The sequence below is a fragment of the Ambystoma mexicanum genome, chromosome 14 (assembly GCF_040938575.1).
Source record: "Ambystoma mexicanum isolate Mex_15411 chromosome 14, UKY_AmexF1_1, whole genome shotgun sequence".
Taxonomy (NCBI): Eukaryota; Metazoa; Chordata; class Amphibia; order Caudata; family Ambystomatidae; genus Ambystoma; species Ambystoma mexicanum.
In genome coordinates, this window is record NC_090940.1 from 138,285,724 (window position 1) to 138,310,565 (window position 24,842).

Here is a 24,842-nt window from a genome sequence, read left to right on the forward strand (position 1 = left end):
TAATATTGTAATAAGTGTTGTACGTCCCAGTGGTAGTCTGCAGCTACTTGTACTGAGGGGTCCCAGGTCCGATCAAGAGGATTATTTATTTTCCAAATGTGAATGCGCACGTTCTCAGGCAATTTCACTCGGGTATATGAATATTTATTTGCCAAATATGAATGTGCACTTTCTCAGGTGACCCCACTGAGAGAGATGATTATTCATTTGCCAAATGTGAAAGCGCACATTAGCAGGTGACCCTCTGATATTAGTTATTTACCAAATGTGAATGTGCACGTTCTCGGGTGATCCCACTGCTATATATGATTTGTTATTTACCTTCTGTGAATGCGCACATCATTTAATCAGTTATTTCCAAGAATGAAAATGAACTTGTCCTCCTGGGCCCCCACAGGACCTACTTCAATATTACTTCAACTACAGTGTAATTAATGCTACTGAAAGTGATGGAATGAGAATTGTTAAGTATTGGGTCTGTTATGTATTAGCAGAGAGCGCCTCTGTTAAGAGCACTGTATTTTACATGGTTCATGTGTACCAAGGATTGGGTTAACAGATTTGAAATTACATAAAAGAAAGCAGTTCACGCTTGTTAGAAGAAGCAAGGCTTTCTTTTTATTTAACCAGGGGCATGGGTATATGTGTCAGTCATTTGGGCTGACTGAATCCAGGCCCTCATGAGGGTCCATCCATCATCCCCCTGGGTCTTCATTATTTGTACATGTGTGCAGTAAGGTGTTGTACTCCTATGCTCAGATCTCCTACAGGTTGCGTTTCACTCGTTCTACAGAAGAAAAGGGAGAAACACCTTACATATGTAAAAGCTAAGCTTTGAGCAGCCAGATGCTAAACAAAAGTGTAATGGGTATGTTTTATGTGCCCCCAGCCAATCACCGAGCAGGAACTCTTGACGCTAGTACACTAGAGCAAGGGATAGACATGGGTACGTTTCTGGCCCATAACCTTGTAATGTTCTAAAAGTCCCCTCCCGAGCCAATCCCTTTCTGGCCACTTTACGTTCTTGTTCCATGCAGGACTAGAACTGTAGCCTGAGTGAGTTCCCTGGGTCTACTTTGGAATGGGATCTTGGTTAAACCTGCTACTCAACACCGATTAGGACCCCCAACTCCCTTTCGTATGGTATATTGTACCCTCACCTTCCTTGTACAGAGCTCTGTTACCTCAGTGTGTTCATGTAAACAAGGGCCTTATACATAAGAATTTTATTTAGAAAAACGTTCATACTATATACACATTTTGGTTAAAGTTTCTTCATTTTCATTAAACTCCCCTAAAAGCATTTACAGTGAAATTCTGGCGTTGAGTGTTGCTTTCTCCTATCAGTCCAGTTTAACAACGGAAAAAACATACATGCACACAGAGACCTGAGTCTAAGCTTAGAAAACACAGGACCTCCCATTGCACATTGGATATAAAAAGAACCTTGTTACGGGCTCCTGATATTAACACACCTTAATATGCCATAAAACAATCAACATTTTGTGGCAAGACAAGCAGTGACAAACCTGACATTGAGGCGAGGCTTTAGCAGCTCTTTTATAAATTGTATAGGGAATGGTTTGACCAAACGCATACAGGTGGGTCTGGGGTGTAAACTACGAATGACGAGGAAATCCCTGTAGTAAACCAGAATCGTTGTGGGATAACACACAGTGGGGTCTGTTCCAGATGTCTAAGTTCAACAAAAAGTTGTAACTTCTATTCTTATAAGGGCTTGCCCCTCCTTGGTACAGCCTATGCTACAGCGGAAAGTCTTCATACCTAGCCATAAGGGTCGTTTAAACTCAGGCTTACCAGGTTTGTTTGCCCGACCCAAACGTTCAATAATTCTAAACTACAAATGTCCATGCCTGTACTTATCCAAACCAAAGCACAGTACGTGGGAAGGCTCATTCAAGAGTTATCTAGTCTGCAGGTTCTTTCAACCTCTTTACTTTTACCACGTCTTGCGACTGTTTCCAGGTATTCAGTTCTAAAGCTTGCTCTTCTTGGGCCTCTCGGAGGGCCTTGCAAATCCTCGTAGACTTCTTCCCACACTCCAATCTTCAGGTGTCACAGAAGGTCCCTCCTAGACATTGGGCTGCCCAGTTTTCACATCTGGTCCTTCATAGACCTTTGGATTCTTGGTATTCATAACGTGTCCCTCCTGGACCATGGGAATCCCAGGATTCACAGTAGGCTCCAACTGGCCCGTAGCAATCTCTGGATGTAAGACAGGCTCCTTCTGGACATTGGTTTCCCCAGGATTTATTGGTATTCCCACTCCCTGCCCCAACATTAAGGGTCTTATTATGGAAGCTGAAATTCCCTTGCACTCCTGCCATCACCCCTCTACATTCATTACCCAGAGGTTGCTTGTGGAAAGCCTCCGGTTCTGGATCTATGGTTTTCCCAAGGAATGGAGGTGGGCTGTTAGCCAAGCTGGTCAGCCTTCCTTTTCCAGGAGGTGCAAGGCTTTGCAATGCTTTCAGCCTTCGTCTCTCCAGCAGATGTCCCCTTGTGCCAAGGGAGCCTCAGCAGGAATGTCTGCTCACTTCAGGTCCAAGATCCAAGGAACTTTCCCAGACCCTTTTTTCAGCCAATGAGGCTGTGGGGTATTTGGTATGGATGACCGATTGGTTCTTCCTCAATTGCTCTTGGTTCTCTCCCCATTCCCGAGATTGGTTAGTCCTTTCAGGAGTCTTAATTTCCCTTTGTTTATTGGATAAGAGATTAGTTCATGGGGTAATGGTTTATATTCGGTTTTAACCAGAACCCCAAGGTTTCAGAAGTGCCAGGGGATTGTGGCGCCATCTTGGAATTCCATAAATTGAGTTTTGTGGCTCTGCAGTCTCTTCTGACGGGTAAAATGTTTCCCATGGTATGGGTGCTAGTTTGCTCTGTAGTTCCAGCAGTGCACTCTGGTTCAGAGGAGGTTTTGCCCATTCCATACGTTCCAGGTTGCTTATACCTTTGTACTTTTTTCTTGTTCAGAGAAAGAGTTTGGCGTTTCAGTCCAATAAAGGCATCAAAACCTTGATTTTTATTTTTTGATTTTTTTTTTTACATTGTTCTATAAATGTGAATGAGTGAGTTTATTCAAAGGATTTTGTGCTTTATACAATTAACTTTCCCAGACCACTCAAAACTATGTTGTGGTTGAGTGAGTATAATATGCACATGCCAGGGATGATGAACAGCCATCCATGCCACGGTTGTTGCTTATTCTATAAAGTGGTGTCCAATTCCTAATGACTAATGGGACGCCAAAACATGAAAGAATAACACGGTTTCACAGAATGAAGCACAATCCTCTTTGAAGTAAAGGGATTTGAGGAACATCGGGGATATATAGTGTTATACGTGATTCTCAATCGCACCCATGACACTCCTCTAGTGCATTGCTAAAAGCCAACATTAAGAAGATGTTGACACACTTTGTTTAGTAGATAAAGGTATCGCCTCTGTCTCATTGCCCATTGCATTCAGGGTCTTCATCAGGACAAAAACCAATGCATGAATATTATCAATCCTGGATGTTACTCTGTGTCCCTGCTCACATTACGTAGGACTGGTGTACATAGATATAGTCTTGCCTTGAATTGTATGGTCATAAGACGGAAAAAACCCAGAAGGACTTCTACACATTTGAAGGAAACACCTCTTACTGATGAATTTTTGTCTCAAATTATTTTCTAACATTTCTTTAAGATTCCCCTTCTAATAGTCTTTCCAGGGCGCTTTTTTGTTCTTTTTTCACAAATCACTCTTGTTCTCCAGGTTGGTAACAAATCATTCAAATAGCTCATAACACGATTGGACTGATTCGGCCAATCAATCACGCAAGAGCTTAAAGCCTTCTATGAATTTCCAGACTGTTCTCTTTAAATCTTAAACACTACACCAAATCACGACCCTAGGTGTTTCAATGTGCCGACGCTTGCCTAGAAGTTGTTGTGCTTTATTGTAAACATGTTACAACCAGAAACCCTTACAAAAAAACGGTAAGCCATTTGGGTAGTTATGGGTCCGGTTCCGCGTAGAAGAGGGACAGGTAGTGACCATTTGACCTGTGAGTGACGAGTTCATGGAACCGCAACCAGGGATGAGGCAAGACACAGATAAAACCCTTCTGCCACTACTTGGGTTTCCAAGGCCTTGGTGTCTGTGGAGGGAAGGAGCGCAGCGGGGAAAATGGGTGTGGGGGTTACAGGGTGTGGGAGGCTGTCAGGGTGCAGAGAAAATACACCGGGGGAAATCTAACGTTGATGGGGCAGGTCAAAGGAGGATAGTGTTTTTGATAGCTTGGCTACATGGCAATCGATAAATCGGGGAAACCAGAAAATAGGAGGGTAAATTCTGATATTCTAAGTAGAAGGCAATAGTTACCTGAGGGTAGTTAAATGGGGATTGCTAAAAGTGTGAAACTGTGTGAAGGTGCGAGATTTGCTAAAGCCACCCCTTTCATAGTGATTGAATTTTTCCCACAAACAAACTCCAGAATTCTAATTCTAGCACTGCCTAGGGAAGATTATGTGAGAGTCGAGGGCCAGGTGAAGTCTTGCAGCGTTCCGTGTGAAATGCCGAAGTGACGGGACAGTCTTTGGCTCAACGTCTGGGCGTCATTGTTTGGGTCTGTGTTGAAGCAATGTATTCATGTGAGCAATACATGTGAACCTTGTTGTGTCTAAATAAGTACATACTTAAACTGCCTAGGAAATCTTTCATAATATAATGACAGCAATTACTAATCGGATTTCTTTCTTTGAGATGCATAATGATTTGGGATGTTTACACTATATCAGTCTAAACAAGTAATATATCTACGTTTCTAGGAAAGTGGTGATGGGTAATTACTTCACTAAATGGTCATCTCATAATGAAACAGTACAGCAAGCGCACACGTTTAAGGGTAACATGAATACCCCCAAAGTAATCTGCATACTGCAGCCATGTAGTTTGTGATTATTGTTGCGTGGTTTAGTAGTCTCTGATGCCTTGTGCCCCGTCATACTTCCGCAGAGTAGTGCCATGCATGGTAGTCTGTGAAGTTTCATTGGTTCGTGGCACCCCTGTGTTGGGATGAGTCCATTAACAGAGCTAATTTCTTGCAGGTTATGCAGCCTGACGCTGAAGAAGCTGCTGGTTCTGAAGGAGTTGGATAAAGAGTTGATCTCTGTCATCCTTGCGGTCAAGATGCAGGTACACTTGACTTCTCGCAATCACTGTGATGATGCTGCTGATCCCTCGCCTTGTGCTTCCGGGGACCCAGCTCAGGCCAGGACTTTTCCCTCGGATCACAGAGCGTGTCAGTCTGGATTCAGAACATAGTCATGGGTCATGGTGTGGGGAGGAGGGGTTCCCACAGGCAGCCGGACAAATAGGGCTTCAAAACAGACTAGCTAGCACACAATAGCACACTTTATTTTATTTTTTATACATGCAACATATGAAAGAAAAAAAAGGGAATGCAATTGTAAATCGGTTAACAGAAGACAGTAGGGGAAGAGGGAACGGTTTTAAAAGGTTAAACGAAATACTTAGAAAAGCAAAAATGTAAATCACACACTTTTTTTCTAAGGCTCTGAATGGCAGGCAAGCTCTTGGCACTGGAAAGGTAAGGAAATGCAATTTGAAATCCGCGATACAAACATGGTAGAGGAAGATGGATAGATTAGGAAAATCGATTTTTAATGGATGAAGCGACATTTTAAGAGATGCGAAAATGTAAATCTCACTAGTTTTTGCTGGGGCTGCAAAGGACAGGCACACTTTCAACAATGAGGAAAGCACATATTAAAAACGGTGTTCAGTTAAAATGATAGGGGCACATAACAAGTAGACTCAGGGCAAAGGGATTACTTGCACTGATCAAATAGGGTTGGGTTGAAAATGACAGATGCAAATAGAAGTTCGTTTGATAACACACACAACCAAATTCGTTTTTAGCTCTTAATGGATGTAAATCTTTGGGAAAGCACTTTGACTATATAATGAATGACTCACAAGACACTGGGAAGAGAGAGTTAATTTTGAATGCTAACTTTCTCAATCCCGTGAAATAACGTGGAAATTCATTGATTTACTGAACAAAATCTACTAAGGATTTACTCAAATGACAGAAGGTCCCTCAATGGGAAATTACATAAATGCACGGGCAAACAAAGGATTTTCAATGGGAACAACTACTAAAATACCCAAACAAATGAAATTATTTTTCAAATGGAAAAGTCTGAATTACACACACACACACACACACACACACAGGATTTTACTGGGAACAGTTACCACAATGCATGAACAAGTGAAATATTTTTAAATGCGAAAATGACTGAATTACACAAACCCAAAGAAAGTAGGGGTTACCATGGGGAATCTCTATGGCAATGTTGAAAAAGATAGGCTTATTTAATCTATTGCTGGGGATGTATATACTTGCAAGGAAAAGGACTTTATGGTCCTCAATGGGGCGCCAGGGCTCCACTGCTGGGACAATCAAGGGGTCAGTCAAGGACTCTGTCCTCCCAAAATCAGCTACTCCAGTCCCTGGCTTCCCTCCAAGATTAGGCCCAATTCTTCAAGGGTGGATCCAGGTTTTGGCAGTTGCACACCAAGTTTTTAGGGTGAGACACCTCATTTGAGGCAGAGTAACCTATTTATAAGGTAAATGACATCATTGATTGGTCATCTTTCTCACAAAACTGATAGGGCAATGTTTAAGGGGTCCCCTTCCATTTGCTGGCTGCTCGGTCCATAGAAAATGGGAGCGTCCCGGGAAGCCAAGGGAGGATCCCCATGAATCATCTGACTGGCACGGGGGGGTGGGTATTGGATCTGGATTTGCACATGGAAATCTCCCATTATGACAGATGCCCTTTCTCATCAGATTACCCCACATATGGCAGCATTTTTTAGATACTATATTTTCCAATTTTTGTTTGTTTTTCTTTATTTGTAAATACAGTTAAAGGTTCAATTACAACAAGAAGATATATATGTACAGTAAGCAAGTTGGCGGACATTACATAGAATGGTACAGCATGATGTAGTTAATTTACAGTCTGTTTATTGTCTATTTACAGTGCAGATAAGTAGGGATAATAAGACAGTAGCTGGCGTATAATTTAGTGGTCATTTTATTTGAACCAGTTGATGAAGTTATGTCTGAAGTGGGAATATGATTGGTCCGCCCTCGGGAAGGGTGGTAAGGAATTCCAAAGTTGAGCAGCTTTGACTGGGAAGCTGCTGCCTCCAGCTTTCGTCAGTTTGAACCTGGGTACCAGCAGACAGTTTGTATTCGTAGCTCTGGTAGGCCGGTTGGAGGATTTTCTATGAACTCTGAGATAGCGGGGTGCAGCATTGTTTAGGCACTTGTGAATAAGTGAGGAAGTTGTTAGCAGGGATTTGTTGCTGGTGGAGAGCCAGTTATTCTGTCTACTTTCCTCAGAGATATGCTCTTTCCTGGCTATGCCCAGTGCTGCTCTAAGAGCGTTATTATGTAGAATCTGGATTTTTCTGATATATTTATTGGCGCCTAGATACAGAGCGTTACAATAGTCCAATTTGGGCAAGGCTAGAGCTCTAGCCAGGGTTGTGCAACTGATTTTAGAGAAGAATGGTTTGCCTTCTCTAATCAGCTTACATGTATAAGCCGTGGCAGAAGCCATGGAATTAACCTGTTTGGCTAGGGCCAGGCTAGAATCCAGGTAAAAGCCTAAGGTTTTTACCTCTTTGGCGACCTTGATGGTGTTACCATCAATGTTAAAGGTGCATTTGTGACGAGGCTTAAGATTAGGCGTAGTACCCAGAATGAGGAGTTCAGTTTTATCATCATTCAGGCATAGACCATGGACTGCCATCCATGCCTGGATGATGAGGTAGATTTTATGTCCCACGGTCAAATCCTTATCATCCCCGGCAAGTGGTATGAGAATCTGGGTGTCATCTGCATAGTTATTGTAGGTGACACAGAGATAATCCAGATCATCAAAAAGGGGCTTGGTGAATATATCATACATTGTGGGTGATGCACATGATCCCTGAGGCACTCCACAAGTAATGGGGATGGGGTATGCTGCTGCTGAAGTCGAGAAGACTCTCATAGCCCTGTTGCTTAGAAAGAATTGGATCCAGACTATGGCTTTCTGTGAGAAGTGTGCTGTTGAATCGAGGTGGTTGCATAGGACCTTGTGGTCCACCAAGTCAAATCCTGCAGAGAGATCGAGAAGTAGTAGGGCTAATGTCCCTTTGTCTCTCAGCTCATCGATTTGGGCCTTGAGGTCAATCAGCGCTGTCTTTGTACCATGTTGGGGCCTGAATCCTGATTGCTGAGATCCTAATAACTGATTATGCTCCAGGTAGTCCTGTATTTGGATGTAAGCTACCCTAACTAGAATCTTTAGTAGAAATGGTACTGTTGTTATAGGCCTATAGTTGGTGGGTATAGAAGAATCTAATGATTGGTTTTTAAGGAGCAGGAGTATCCAGGATTCCTTTTAGAATGCTTGGGATTGTGCCGGTAGAGAATGAAGCATTGATTAACTTTAAGATGAACGGTGACAGGTCTCTAGCCGCATCTTTAATGATTTGAGCTGGGCAATTATCTCACTGACAGCTTCAGGGAGCGAATTATTTTTTTCGACCTCAAGAATTGAGACTTTGGCAAAATCAAATCCTTGTGCTGTTTTGGGTGGAGGCGATGTGGTGCTAGCCTGTGTTGTAATACTGGGTATATTTAGTTTTTTGTCTGTAATTTTATCCTGGAGAGTGCTGATTTGGTTTGCGAGGGCCTTGTATGTCGGAGGACCAGGTTTTTTCCTTTACACAGTTGTCAGGCACAGATTGGGGTTTCAAGTTCTTTTACGATGAGTTCTTTTGTATTTGAGATGGCTTGCAAGATCCTATTGTTGTACGTTTCCTGCTTAGTGCGCAGTATTTTATTTTTGTACATAGTTGATATATTAATTAGGTTGGCTCGGTTTACTTCCGATGGTATCTGCCTCCAAGTAACTTCACTTCTTTTTTCCTTTCTCAGGGTTTTGAGTTGTGGGGTGAACCAAGAGTTTAGATGTGCTCTCGGTTTGCTTTTTCTCATTTTTAGAGGGGCAATGGTGTCTAGGGCTTCGGTCATGGCTTTGTTATATTCATTAACTAGGATAGTGGGATCGGTAGTATCTGGTAATGCAATGAGGGGATGTAGTATTAGGGGCACAAGTTTATTTGCGGATATGTTTTTTTGTTCCTTGTTAGGGTAGGAGGAGCGATTGGGTTATTTTTAGAAGAAAGGATTTTGGCATTTAGTGTAAATGCTACAAGATGGTAGTCAGTCCATAACTAAGGGGTTTTGGCAGAAATAGAGGTGTTACAGCTATAGTCTGCCACGCAGTCGAGTGTTCTACATTTGTCGTGGGTTGGTAGTGTCACTCTTTAGTGGGGCCAAGTTCAGTGAGGACATTAGCTATAATTACTGCTTGCTGATCTTTGGGGTCGTTGAAGCCCAGGTTAAGATCCCAGAGCAAGGGTATCTGCGAGGTATTTGGTTTTTGGAAAGGCTTGTGGAGATGTCCTCCGCGAAGGCGCCAATGGGGCCTGGAGGTCTGTAAATCAGGTGAATAGCAAGTGTTTGGGAGTCAGAGATAGGAAGCTTGGCAGTGGGGGATTCACAGGATTTGACCTATGGAGCGGCAACAAGTCTCAACGCTAGGTTGGATTTGGCTATGATGGCTATGCCTCCTCCACGGGTCTCGGTTCTATCTGCTCTAAGAATGGTATAGTTGTCTGGTACTGGGAGCATGAGACCAGGGCATGCTGCTGCATGTAGCCAAGTTTCAGTAACAGCAAGAAAGTCAGTTTTCTGCCTGAATTAACTCTGCTACCTCTCTAGCATGAGCTACTAGCGACCGCAAGTTTATTAAGGCCCCTTTAAGGTTTGGAATGTCAATTCCTGTTAGTGGGACAGGTGAGGTGCTGTTGTTGACTTCCTTAGTCGATGTTGGAATGGACCGCATCAACCTTGTTTGAGGACTGTGGGACCTATTGGTGCAAAGCTACAGTGTTCTTTTTGTTTATGCCCAAACTATATTACTGAAAAATCTGGCATTCGGTGGGATGAATATTCATCGCCCGTTAAACATTTTCTCAAATTTGTATGGCTGTCACATTTATGCAGAGGTCGCAATCAATTTGTTTCTTAGAACTTTTGTTATGTTGGTGTCGCCAAAATCGTTTTGGGTTCACCGATGCAGGTTTTCTGTCAGCTTTTCAGAAATCCTAACATGAATATTCTGGGATGAATATTATGGATATTACACAATGAAACATATGTCCCCCAATTTACACAAAGGGAAATCTGCTCCCTTCTTAAACCTGCCCCCGCCCTCTGCCATGTGTGGCTGTGACGTCAAGAGGGGTGCGATTAGCCCACATTCCACAAGCTTCGAAGGGCTAGTTGCCAGTTAAGGCAGTTTTATGGTCGCCTGAGGTGATTTCTGGTCATAAAACCTGGAGGTCGGGTGAATTCCTCATCCCATCCCCCATGGCAACGGGCTTGAAATCTAGTTTCACTCTTGGGGGATTCAGGGCTAGGAATTGAAACTAGAAACCAAGTTTTGAGGCCTATCTCGGCTGACTAACATTTTACTTTTAACCAACCTTCGCAAATGTACACTTCTCCAGCATGGGGTCTGGCATGGATTCACATGCTCATGAATATTCCCTGTCGTCAGGCTGGGAATCCTCGGTAAAGAAAAAAATCAGTATCGGTTTCGTTTCTGATCTGTCTTTCTTAGTGGTAACCAATCACCGGTCTCTGGGTCATACTGCCCCCAGCCAATGACTGCCCTCTCCCTAAGCCCCGCCTCTGGCAGCCATCTTCAGATTTATAACGCACGCTCAAGTGTTGGGAGTCCTCGTGTTTAGCTCTCGAGCTTTTTGCTGCGTTTTCACACTTTTTCAAAGAGATTTTCTCATTTTTCGGTCAAATAGAGCCTCAAGCTCCACCATTTCTACATCCGACCAACGGGGACCCGTTTTCGGATTTTTTCTACGCCCCTCAAGGATGAAGTTTTCGTCGAGTTACGCTTCTTGGAGGAGTCCAGAAGTTTCTGTGGCCTACCCCGGACATGGCCCAGGAAAAAGGAAGCTCGATGCCCGGAAAGCTGTTCAGGGTTTGCCCTGGATGCCAGCTGCAGAATGTGTTCAAAGAGAACGAGCATTCGAAGTGCCTCTATTGCCTTCATGAGGACAAAACGCACGTGGAGAAGGACTGTGCGTTTTGCGGGAACATGTTGTAACGGACCATCAAGGATCGACATCTTCCTCTCTCCAACTGGCTGGAAGGAAAAAGCCCGTCGGGTGAGGAGAAGAAGAAGTAGTAGTCTGAGCGGTCTTCTAAGTCCTGTGAGGGCGCCCCGGCGACGGGGGCCCAACAGAAGGCAAAGCACCGCGAGTCTGCGGGCAATGGGAGCGCCGAACAGTCGGGCTCCTCAACTGCCAGGCAGGGTGCATCTTTCCAGTACCATCAACCACGAGCCAACGCTCTGGCTCAGGGAAGAGGAAGGCAGAGAACCCGGCAAAGCTTCTGGAGAGGCCCTGGTCGGCCTCGAAGGATCCAGCCGAGGGGGACTGAGGCGGTGACCCTCCCCCCAAGGTGAAGGCCATAGGCCCGCAGAAGGTGGTGAAGGCCTTGATTCACCCGGCTAAGGCCTATATCGAGGAAGTTGCAGCCGCCCTGGTGCAGCCTGGGGAGGCTACACCATTGGAGGCGACCTCGGGGCCCAGAGTTTCTCTGCCACCGCAGAGGGAAGCCTCTTTCGGGCCCATCGAGAAGACCCCCGTGAAGACCCTGGCGGAAAAAGAGGGAGGGGAGCCGGTGGCCATTGTGGACATGGACACAGCCTCCGAGGAGGAACTGGTTGAAGTCTTGGAGGGCCTCGACTAGGGTCTCGACGAGGGTGTCTAAGAGGCCCTGTCCCACGGGAGGGATCCTGATGAAGAGGACGACGAGAGCGCCCGCGACGCCGGTGAGGTTCCTAGTCAACCGTCTCTTCCGGAGCCGCAGGACAACTCGGCGGCCATTTTGTTGGCAATACAATCCTTCTGTTCGGAGATGAGGACGAGATTGCCCCTACCACCGACGGAGGAGCCAGAACCAGGCCCGACGGAGGAGTCAGAGCCAGGCCCGTCGTGAAGTCCCCCAAACAAGAGTAGACGGACCCATCCAGTCCCGCCTTTTCAGCCCTCGCGGCCTGCTCAAACTTTGCCCACATCCCCCGTACCTGGGGATGACACGGGAACAGACAGGGCCACGACGGGTACGGATGACGACGGAGGTGACGGGACAGAGCTCCCATCGCCTCCAGCCCGGGCCTCCCCACACGACGAGATTGGGTCTTTCCACGCTATGATCGCCAGGGCATCTGAGCTTTTTCAGCTCTGCCCCGAAAGAGAAGGAAGGTTTCCTTTACCAATGGCGCGAGGCCAAGAGGAAGACAGTCCTCGCCGTGCCTCTGTTGGATGATATCTGGGACGAGGTTTTCACCCTTCTCTACGACGCCTGCCAAGAGGGATCGGTATGAGAAGAAGTACCGGGTCCCTGACACGGCCCCTTTGTGCCTTAGGGCGCAGCCGACCCCTGACTCGGTCGTCTCAGCGGCGGCCAAGAAGAAAGCGGGGGGGGGAGGGGCGCGCGCATCAGCCTCAACGTCCACTTCCACGCCAGGCGGCGAAGGAAATAAGCTGGATGCAATGGGACGATGAGTTCTCGTCGGCGGCAACAACAATTAAGGCGGCCAACGCCCTTGCGATCGTGGCCCGCTACGACAGGGAGTTAGGGTACAAGATCGCCCCCCTGTTGGACTTCCTACTGGACGACAAGAGGGCTGAGACCCTGGAGATCTTGCAGGAAGGTGAGGTGGCGTCGGACCACGCCATAACGGTGGCAATTGGCATTGCCGACACCGGTTTCCGCCAGCTAGGCAACTGCTTTAGCCTCATACGACGAGGGTGGCTCAAGGCAACTGATTTCCGCCAGGACGTACACGCCAAGGTTTTGGACATGCCGTTCGACGGGAACAACCTGTTTGGGAAAACAGTGGATGAGTCCCTCTAAGCAATCAAGGCGGACATGGAGACAGCTAAGGCCCTAGGAGTTCTCCAGCAACGAAGACTGTCCTTTCGGAGCTCCGGAGGCAAGCAAGGTGCCTCCAAGGAATTCGGCGGTGGCTCCTCTACGTACCGCCACGTGGCCCGCTCCTTGTTGCAGGAAGCCTATAGAGGACGAGGCAAGTCTGGTGGATCCCGTCGTCGTCGCCAGGGGGGCCAAGGCGGCAAGTCATCCTCCAAGCAAGATTGAACCGACCGTGGCGTCGGGCCCCCACCGAAGCACCCCGGTGGGAGGCCAGCTGGCAAAGCTCGTCAGCGTGTGGGAGTCCATCTCCACCGACCGTTGGGTGCTGGACGCCCTAGCCCAGGGGCACGCCCTCGAATTTCTAAAAAAGTGCCCCCTCATTCCTCCCGTGGCCAGGAAGGAAAACCACGTCCCTTCACTACTGTTGGAGGTAAGGGCGATGCTCAAGAAAGGTGCCATCTAGTTCGTCCCAAAGAGGCTCCGGAGTATACTCAAGGTACTTCCTCGTGAAAAAGAAGACAGGAGGGTGGTGACCCATTCTGGACCTGCGACGACTGAACAAGTACATCAAGGCACAGAAGTTCCAGATGGTCACCCTCCAGCACGTGCTGGGACAGCTGGAGGAGGGCGATTTCCTGTCGCCGTTGGATTTGGAGGATGCATACTTTCACATTCCCATTCTAAAAGGACACCGGAAGTTCCTCAAGTTCATGGTCCAAAGGCGGCACTACCAGTTCAAGAGCCTCCCGTTCGGATTGAAGTCGGCACCCAGGGTTTTTACCAAGTGCCTCGCTCCAGTGGCGGCGCGGCTGCGCCTGCAAGGGATCCAAGTCTACCCCTACCTGGACGATTGGCTCATTCGCGCAAGGACAAGGGAGATCGCCGTAGAACACACAGCGAAGACCGTCCTGCTGCTCACGGACCTGGGGTTCTCCATCAACTTCCCCATGTCCCACCTGGTCCCCTCTCAAGTCGCACTGTTTCTGGGAGCCAAGCTCAACACAGTGGCGCGTCTGGCCTCGCCGTCGGAGGAAAGGACAAGGTGCAGAGTCTGCTGGCCAGGGACGTGGCCAGGGTGAGGTCCATCAAGTCCCTCCTCAGGATGATGTCCTCTTGCATTTATCTTGTGCGCCTGTACAAGCTGTGGATGTGCCCTCTACAGGAGTTCCTCGACGCCCGCTGGATTCAAGCAACGGGCAGCTTCGAGGACAGGATCCCTCACCAAGACCTTCCGACGAGCGATCCGGTGGTGGGGCACCCGCACTCATCTAGCGGCAGGGACAGACTTTCAGACCCCGGCCCTCTAGGCGATGGTGACGACGGATGCCTCCCTGGAGGGGTGGGGAGCGCACACCGGAGATCTTCACGCGAGAGGCCTTTGGCTCCCAGAGGAGAAGCCGCTCCACATCAACATCCTGGAGCTCCGGGCAGTGTTCTGGGCCCTCATGTCCTTTCTCCCGTCCCTCAAGGGCAAGGTGGTGAGGAGCTTCACCGACAACACCACCACGATGTTCTACATCCGGAAGCAGGGCGGAACCAGATCCCCATCCCTATCCTAGGAAGCCCAGGATCTGTGGCATTGGGCCGTTGCCCAAGGGATGTTTGTGGTGCAGTTTCATTTGGCAGGGATAAAAAACACCATCGCCGACTCACTCAGCAGAGAGCTGCGCTCGTGCCACGAGTGGGAACTACGCCAGGATCAAGTGGACCGACTCTTTCAGCGATGGGGCAAACCCCAGATCGACCTGTTCGCGACGGCGACGAACTCCAAGTGCCAGAGGTTCGCCAGCAGGTTTCCCCAACCGAGCAGCATGGGCGATGCTTTCTCGTTCCCCTGGGACGGCCTGTTCGTATATGCGTTCCCTCCGTTGCCGTTGCTGCCCCAACCCATCAACCAGCTCAAGAGGTCCCGGTGCAGGATGATCCTCGTCGCACCGGCATGGCCGAGGCAGATCTGGTTCCCAGACCTTCTGGACTTGTCTGCGTCCCTACCGGTCAAGCTGCCGACGTACGCAGATCTTATTTCCAGAGAAGGAGGCGCCATCCTTCATCACGACCCGGAGTCGCTGAACTTGCAGGCCTGGCTCCTGCAGCACTAGAGTTTGGAGGGTACGATATCCCGGCTGACTGCAGAGAGGTTCTTGCAAAGGCCAGGGCATCCTCAACTCTCGTGCTACGGACATAAGTGGAAGAGGTTCTCTGTCTGGTGCCGTGCACAGAAGATTAACCCTCTGCGGATTACAGCCCTTCGAGTACTGCCGTACCTACTGTCGCTGGCCAAGGCTGGGCTAGCTCTCGCTTCCATCAAGATACATCTGGCTGCGATCTCCCGATACACCAGAACTACGGGACGGGCGTCCTTGTGGTCTCATCGCCTGGTGAAGGAATTTATAAAGGGACTGTTCCGATCGTTCTTGCCGGTGAAGGCGCCTGCCCCGGCGTGGGAACTCAACGTGGTGCTGTCTAGGCTCATGGGGGCGCCATGCGAGCCTCTGCATTTGGCGCTGTTAAAGTTCCTGTGGTGGAAGACAGTTTTTCTTGTGGCCATCACCTCCGCATGACGAGTGGGAGAGATCCAGGCCCTATCCTGCAAGCCTCCATACTTGACTTTTCACAACACAAGGGTGGTGCTGAGGATGCACCCCTCCTTTATGCCGAAGGTGCCATCGGACTTCCACCGCAACGAGCCCTTGGTGTTACCAGTTTTCTTCCCGTCGCCTTCGTCGCTGGCCGAGATGACTTTGCACTCGCTGGATGTGGCTAGAGTGCTGAAGTTCTACGTGGACCGCACAAAGAGTTTTCGGAAGACGTCACAGCGGTTTGTGAACTTTGGACCTGTGAACCAAGGGAAGGCTCTCTCAAAGGCTTCAATTTCCAGATGGCTCTCCGGCCGCATCATGCACTGTCACCGGTTGGCAAACCGACCGTTGCCCGGCCATCCGAGAGCCCATTCGACCAGAGCGATCACTGCTACCACGGCATTCTTGTCTGGTGTGCCCCTGCTGGACATCTGCAGGGCTGCTAGGTGGAGGTCGACGCACACCTTCACAAGATTCTACTGCGTCGACCAGGATTCCAAGGAGAAGTCCAGAGTCGGCCAAGCAGCGCTGCGCAACCTGTTCGCCTGAAGGTGGGCCTGGTGGGGAGGTAAGAGTTGCTTAATGTTGAGTTTATGTAATGCTTAATGTTGAGCCTTTTACCACCTCCCTTGTTTGTGCATGTGTGTACTGCTATGTATTCTTATATTCATGAGCATGTGCATCCATGCTAGACCCCATGCTGGAGCAGGAAGAAGTTACTTACCTGTAACTGTTGTTCTCCAGCATGGGTTTGGCATGGATTCACATGCGAACCCTCCCTCCTACCCCTCTGCGGCTCTTCACTTGGCCATACTGCCACTTTACGTGCTACCAAATCTGAAGATGGCTGCCAGAGGCGGGGCTTAGGGAGAGGGCAGTCATTGGCTGGGGGCAGTATGACCCAGAGACCAGTGATTGGTTATTACTAAGAAAGACAGATCAGAAACGAAACTGATGCTGATTTTTTCTTTACCGAGGATTCCCAGCCTGACGACGGGGAATATTCATGAGCATGTGAATCCATGCCAGACCCATGCTGGAGAACAACAGTTACAGGTAAGTAACTTGTTCCTTTTACATGTAAAACCCTTGCACAGTAATTTCCTGCAAACAGTGAAAGGCAACATAATGTACATATTTTCAGACTTTAGTTGTACATGTGAATACTTCAAGTGTTAATGTTAAAAGCGCCATTTCCATTTTACTGACGAAAGTTCCAGCCGTGAAACCTTTCATTCTGCTGTGCAAGCTTGCCCACAATCTGGGCCTTTTTATTACACGCTGGATTCCGCCGTTTCTGACAATAGGACTTCAGCCCTTTCATACTTTTTGCAAATGTTTTATCGTGCCTTTCCCTCCAATGGGGCAATGAACATTTTTAGGCATCACCCAAATTTAAACATCTAAATTTGCTCCTTTTGGTTTTGACACTGCAGGGCCTTATTGCCATGTTAATTCCAAGCAGGCCTTTTACTGAGGGGCATGTCCCCCTCCTGACTCCGCCTTTAGTTATGGGGTTCAGGGCTTTTTCACCCCATAGCATTCATTTGGCTGGAGCCACAGAACTGACTGCGCGGTTTCCCTGGCGAGTCCTAGTTTGGGCTCTACTGAAGGATCCTCCGATGTATCTCAATTTCAGTGTCCACACTCCTCCCCCGCTCCACAACCACTTTTATTAACTGCCCACCCGCAAAGGCATCTACTAAAGGGCAGAAGTGGACTCGCGCCAGGACCAAACTCTACTCGCCGCCTACGACTCGCATGACCCAAGTGGCATCTGTGACCCTACCGGGCGGGAACAGGAATGTGCTTGCAGTTTCGGAAAGTCGCTGGACCTTCACCTTCCAGAGCAGTCGCATAGAAAATATACACTGCAAGAGTTCTCTACCCATAATGCACATTTTACTCCACCCCGACCCCTCCTCGAAAGTAAATTTGTCATAATTTCAGCCAGTACCTTTTCTTTGAAGTTTGGAATACAAAATAAGGTTATGATCTCAGACAAGTAATTGAGTCCCAATGAGGATATTCTTTAGGCGAGCCAATATGTACAGTAACATTTCACCTTAAAAGCTGTATCTGTCAGACAATAATATTAGAGCTCCTTCCTACTGCACTGCTCCAGTGACCCCAGTGATCAAAACATATTGTAGGAGCTGTGTGGGTAGACACAGGTGGTGGGGTCCTACGTGTCAGATTCCTCATTTTTGTTTGAGTATTTTTACTCGGTTTTCTTTTGGTGAGTGTATTTGGCTATTTATAGGGACTAAAAGTGGCTGGTACGTTGCATATCTGTCAGGCTGTTGTCAGTAAAATGCAAGTCAGTCCAGGCTTCCTGTATAGAAGCATTCATAGTTTGCCAGGGCTATGCCTACTCCACGGCCAGTCAGCAAGCCATACAAATTGAGCACAGCTATAGTGCACTTGTACTTGAGGGGTAGCCCCTGGAGTTTAGGAACAAAAAAACTCCTAGTCGAGTGGCACTTTTGTGAGACTCCTTACTAGAAAGAACTTCTCCTTCAGCTCCTTTCTAGCTTCTCCCCAAAGAACAGAATCCTAGAAGAGGCAACTGTACAAAATGCTGCATTCCAATAAGTCAAAGCCTGTCAGAACGCACCTTCCCAGGTAGTCTGTCAAAGGGTACAGCTCTGCCCCCTACAGGGAAGCATGCTCCACTGTACTTCTCAGGCAACCAATTGAACTGTCCCTGGAGTGATGTCACTGTAAAAGCAGGAAGAAGGAAAATATGTAACCCTATGTATGGCAAGTGTAGCTTCAAGGGAAAAACGCAAACGGAAAAACGTGAATGCTGCCCCCAACTCCAATTTAAACAGGGGGATAGATACATTGAGAGTACAGTAAGGTCTCAAACACTCGGACACCATGTTTCCAGTCCAGGGCTTTAATATAACCCACTGTTGCATTCTGGGTCACAAAAGTGTTTAGTGCTCATACCTCACTGGTTTGCAAACCAAAAGCCAAGAATTCAATATATCACTTTGGCATGGCACCGTCTGGTCCCCCCGTGAAATAGGAATAGGGTCAAATATTGGTGGTACCTTGCTTTTCACTGGGTAAATTGCGAGCCTTACCTTTATTGTAAGGCTTGCTAACCCCAGGACTTCACACGACACCCTCTGGCCTGCTACTGGCCTGCCACCCTTTCAATGCACCACTCTGCTCATGATCCACCACATTTTCTGACTCCTTGCGCCCGATTCCTCCCCCATCCACTGGCACCACTCCATTCTCATATGGGGCCTCTCTCCCTGCATCCACTGTCCCGGTGCAACGCCTGCTCTCGGCACTGTTCCCTTCTTTCCACTGGCATCTCCTGTATATCGCCTGTGGCTCATTCTTTCTTTTGCTTACTGTGTTCACCCACCAGTCCTCGCTATTCAGTACTCTGGGACCTTTTGCCAATTATCCAGGGTTACTGATGGTTATAAATCCTGAGGTGGGATGCTTTACCAGTCAGTAACTGTGCTGGGGACCACGTTAATGCCATCACTTTGCTTGGTTATGCAAATTCTTCTCCGTACTGCTACTGACTGGTAAAGCCCCCGCTTCAGGACTATTGCTTTACTAATATTTTCTTTGATGTGTGATGAATCCTATGGAGTCGTTACTGAATCCCAGCATAAAGTCTCCTCCCATGTGGCCAAGTTGGCAGTCGCGACCTGATCCTGAGCCTGGGGGTAGTATTCTGAGGGAGGATCAAATGGGAGAAGACGGCTGTCGGGGAGATGTGGTTACTCCATCAGGAGAGATGCAGTAGTCTTCCCTTCCATTTCCAGAAGACCCCTCATTTCAGATTTCCTGATGGCATGTTGTCATTATACCAATCCTCAAACCCCTTCTTGTCAGTCACCCTAGGCAGGATACCATTCACACCTCATATGTACATACACACACTTAACATCACAAAGTTCGGATTGTTGTGATTTAAACAATACAGTCTTAAAAAGTTTTAAACTCCCATGGACTTCAAATCACATAAAGCCTCACTGAGACGAGGAAGATGAAGGAGTTAGTGAGGAATGAAGGAAAGCTCAAGCTAAACGTGCAGACTAGTTATCTTAAAATAAATCAGCTGCGTGGGACATTTAAACCTGATGAATATCTTCCATTCGTGAGATGAGAAGGAGGCTGCAGAGCAAGCGAAGCGGAAAGCGGAACAGACCGCAGAAGCAGACGCAGGGAGATTAACCACGCTGGAAGAGGCAGATGCTTGCGAGCACCCGCTTGGAGGCACACTTACCTGGAGAGCCAGTAGACCGGGAAGGGTACTGCGGATACTTAAAGGACCACTGGAAGGTCGACAGCAGCGGCGAGGCTGTTGGAGACAGTCTTGTGAAATCATCGCTTTCGTTTCACCGGTACATGATCACAGAGCCGATGATGGTACCAAATGAGGTTTTTTTTTTTAACTTTGGTTTTATTGGCATTTTAAAGAATATAACAAGCAGGCTACATATGTGATCACCAGTTGTACACGATGCACTTGCCCAACGAATCTCCCCCCCACCCACCCTACCGCCCCCCCCTTCGAACCCCCCTCCCCCCACCCCTCGTTTTACCAACTCGAACCATGACATAGGGAGATTTGGACTTTTCTTTTGCGTCCATTACTTTGGTAGTGAGTGTGAGCGTCGGCTCTCTTTGGTGGCTGACGGTCGACCGAATGTCCCCGGGCCGTGGGCGCCCATTCCGTCCCTAGGGTCCCTGGTACTTTTTGGTACAATCTTTCGGCCTAGACCCCCTGAGCCCCGCTCAGCCCCCCATCAGGCATCAGTGCACATCCCATCCCCAGGCCTCCCTTACCCCCTGCCAATTTTCAAGGAATGACCCAGAATCATTGTTCACCATGGCCGTTAGTTTGTCCATTAAAAACAAGTTTTTCAATTTCTTTAGCCAGTCAGCCTTGGACGGGGTCTCCGGGCTCTTCCATTTCTGTGCCAATGCCACTCTCCCCGCCCGTAGCATCGTTTCCCACATTCTGGGGTACCTGTAGAGGTCCGAGGTCTCTGGCGGGAGGCCCAACAACACCGTCAGGGGGTCCTGGGGAAGCAGTTCCTCTGTGACCTCAGCCATCCAGCCCCTCACCTCTGCCCAGTACGCCTGCACCTTCGGGCAGTGCCACCACATGTGGCCTCGTGAGCCCCTCTGGCCGCAGCCCCTCGGGCAATCGGGGGACACCGCCGTAAACATTTTAGACAGTTTCACAGGGTCCCTGTGCCATCCCTGCAAAATCTTAGTTATGTTCCATATCTGCCGTGAACAAATTACCGTGGAAAGCAATTTTGAAGATCCTCGCCCAGGCGTCTTCCGAAATCACCTCCCCTGCGAGATTGTTCCAATATGAGCGGAAGCCCCTCCGTTCTACCAAATTCAGTGTTGAGGATTCTATACATTCCGGAGACGGCTCCCTTTCTAGAGGTCGCCATATCAAGGAACTTCTCAAAGGGGGTCAGCTGCCTCTTCAAGTTCTCTCCCCATGATTGGTCGCCGAGTATTCCCTTCAGGCGTAGATACTCAAACACGGAAAGAGACCCCCGCCCAATGGCGTCCCTTAGGTCCTCATACGGCAGGAATTCCCCCTCCCGGAACAGCTGTCCCGCCCATTCTAGACCCGAATCAGACCATGCCTGTGCCTCGGAAAAACCCCTGTTACCTAATCTGAACGGGTGTCCCCAGAGAGAGGACATTGGGGATGGCCACGTCGTTAGGTGCGCCGTCTGGGGGCCCTCCCTCCAGACTGCCCAAAGAACGCCCAAGGTGGGATGGGATTTCAATCTGTTCGGGATGAACCTGTGTGGTGCCCAGAGAAGATCGCGTACCTTGAGGGGGTGAGCGTCCATGTCCTCCAGGTAAGACCAGTAGGTGCCCACCCCCTCCCTCATGTGCTCCAGGAGGACTCGCAACTGGGCGGCCCGGAAATAGAGCTGGAAGTCAGGCAAGCCGAACCCCCCCCTCCTCCCTCGGCAAGGTCAAAACTGCCCTCGCAGTCCTCGGGGTCCTGCCCTGCCAGATAAACTCTCGGACCGCATTCTGTAGTGTCCTCATGAGGTGGTCGGGAATGTTGGATGGGAGAGAGGTAAAGAGATACAGCAGGCGCGGCAGCACGTTCATCTTCACTGCCGTCATGCGGCCGTACCAAGACAAGATCATAGAGCCCCACCTCCTGAGGTCCCTGGTAATGCTAGCCAGGGCCGGGTCATAGTTGGCGGGGGACAGTTGGGACAAGTCCCTGGTGAGGAGGACTCCCAGGTAGCGTATGGAAACCTTGCCCACTGTGATCCCATGAAATGTGCCCACGGGGTCCAGAGCCGGGTCATTTACCCGCATGGGGAGAAGGACCGATTTGGAAGCGTTAATTTTTAGCCCCGAGAAGTGCCCGAATGCGTTCACCAGGGACAGGAGGGGGGGGAGGGAGGCGCCGGGGTCCACCAGGTATGCCAGGATGTCATCGGCGAACAGGGAGAGCTTAAATTCCACCTCGCCCCTCATTATCCCTCTGATCTCCGGGTGCGACCTCACCGCTATGGCCAAGGGTTCCATCGTAAGGATATACAACAGGGGGGACAGTGGACACCCCTGTCTCGTGCCCCGGGAGAGGGGGAAGGGGTCCGACAGCCTGCCGTTCACTTGTACCCTGGCCTTCGGAGCTCTATAAAGAGCCGTCACCCAACCCCTGATGTGTGCACCGAATCCCATTCTCTGGAGGAGTAGCTCCATATATCTCCATTCGACCCGGTCGAACGCTTTCTCCGAGTCCAGAGAGAGGAGGCTCGCGTCAAGTTCGGAGTTCTGGGCGTGGTGGATTAAGTTTATAGTTTTACGGATGTTGTCCGAGCCCTGCCTACCCCTTACAAAGCCCACCTGGTCCCCATGGATCAGTGCCGGCAGAATCTTCTCCATCCGTTTCCCAATGATTTTGGCAAGGACCTTGACATCAATGTTTAGTAGGGATATAGGGCGGTATGAGGAACATTCAGTGGGGTCCTTTCCTTCCTTGGGAAGGACGACAATTATGGCCTCCATCATGGAGTCCGGAAGGGTCCCCCCCCCTCTTAATACCGCATTGAAAACCTTAGCTAAGTGTGGGGCCAGAGTAGAGCGGTACCGTTTGTAGAAGGACACTGTGAAGCCATCCTCCCCGGGGGAGGTCCCCGCCTTCATCCCGCTAATTGCGTTACCCACCTCCTCCTCGGTCACCGGCCCCTCCAGTCCCTCGGCCATCTCCCCGGACAGGGCCGGTATCCGGACCGAGTTGAGAAACCCCTCTATCTCCTCGTCCCGCCCGTCACATTCCGAGGTATAGAGTTTTTCATAATATCTCCGGAAGGCCTCTCCTATGTGGGGAGTGTCATGGCCCATGGTCCCCTCCTCACTCCTCACTGCCTTTACCATTCTTTCCCTCTGGACCTCCCTCAGTTTCCAGGCTAGGATTCTGTCCGCTTTGTCCCCCTTTTCGTAATACTTCTGCTTGACCAGTTGGAGGCTTCGCTCCGTTTTGTGCAGGAGGAGGTCTCGCAGCTGGAGCCGATAATGGGTCAGCGATTCGAGCTGACCGTGATCCAAGGGGGCTGCTGAGGGCCCCACCGGTTGGAGTTGGGCAATTTTCCCCCTCAGGGCTTTCTCCTGGGCTTCCCTCACTCTTTTGGCCTGAGCGCTCATTTTAATGAGAAAGCCCCTTATTGTGGCCTTGAAGGCGTCCCATAGGGTGTGTGGGCCCACCTCGCCATTGTCATTAAATTCGAAGAATTCCGTAATAGCCTCCAACACCTCCTGGGCACGGACCTCTTTCAGCAGGGAGTCGTTACATCTCCCTCTGCGGTCGCTTAGCCCGCCCCTTGCAATGGTGGTTCGAACCAGGTCATGGTCCGACCAGGGGACGGGGTCGACCTTGTGGCCCGAGACATACGAGTGCAGGGACTCGTCCACCAGGATGTAGTCAATTCTAGAAAAGGACAAGTGGGTGGACGAATATGTGTAGGAAGGAGTACCCGTTCCGGGGGAGGGGAGCGTGTCCACCAAGCCCAGCTCTGCGTTAACCATCCGGAAGGACCGGGCCATGTGGACATCCGTGGGCCTGGAAAGCTGAGGGCCAACACGCCTTCTGTCTAAGTCGGGGTCGATAACCATGTTGAAATCGCCTCCTACCACCAACCCCCCCCGGACAAAGAGCTTGAGTTTCTCCGCCACCCCCTCCCAAAACTGGGCCTGGCCCTCATTGGGACCGTATATCCCCGCCAGGGTGAGCGGGGAGCCCTGCAGGGATCCTCGTACCAGCAGGTATCGGCCTTCCGGGTCTTTCACTATTTCCTCTTTCACAAAGCCCACGTTTCTCCCCAGAAGGATAGCCACCCCCCTCTTCTTGGCCCCATGGGACGCACAGAACACCTCTCCTATACCCCCCCCCCCCTCATCGTGGGTTCCTTCCCTCTTGCCCAGTGAGTCTCTTGCAGGAAGAGGATATCAAGACCAGCCCTCCTGAATTCTCTAGAGACCAGGGACCTCTTCGTGGGGGTGTTCAGGCCCCGTACATTGAGAGTGCCCACTCCCAGGGCCGGCAGACCCTCAGCCGTCATCTAGCAACTTCACTCTCCGTGTCGACTCACCTACACTACCCTTGTTTGGATACTCCCATGGTTGGATCCTTTGCACCCCCCCCCTCCCCACCCCTCCCGGAGGGCCTGTAACTATTCCCCAACTGCCCCCCGGACCCCCCCCAAACTGAAACCCCCCAACTCCTGCGTTGACCCCCTCCCCCCTCCCCGGCGTCCAGCCAAATTGTCCCGCCATATCTGGCTTTTGGCCGAACCACCAGCCCGCTCCCCTAGCCGGGCCGATCGCTTTGGAAGCTGTTCCTCCTGAGCCCCCCGGGCCCCCCAGGGCCCCACCCCTTCAATACATCCCGTATACTTGCTGTTCGTCGGGGCGTAGGAATCGGTACTACCACACGCACCGAACCGAGTTGTCCCAACCTGTATGCTGCGACCCCTTTCTCAGTCATCCGGGTCTCTCCGTTCCCCGTCTTTAGCTGGTGATGGCGTATTCATTTTTCTGAACTTTCGTGCGCCGGTTCGCCTCCTCCTTTCCCCCGACGGGCCGGGGCCACTAGGTCCAGC

The 24,842-nt window shown here is 49.7% G+C and overlaps 1 protein-coding gene across 2 annotated transcripts in view; it reads left to right on the top strand.

The window, feature by feature from the left end:
• The window catches only part of PACS2 (phosphofurin acidic cluster sorting protein 2), a 1,334,790-nt gene that overhangs the window by 579,870 nt on the left and 730,078 nt on the right, over positions 1–24,842 (top strand). For both annotated transcript variants that reach the window (XM_069638734.1, XM_069638735.1), the window contains exon 2: positions 5,118–5,205. In XM_069638734.1, the coding sequence (XP_069494835.1) occupies positions 5,118–5,205 (88 nt within the window). The remainder of the gene's footprint in view (positions 1–5,117; positions 5,206–24,842) is intronic.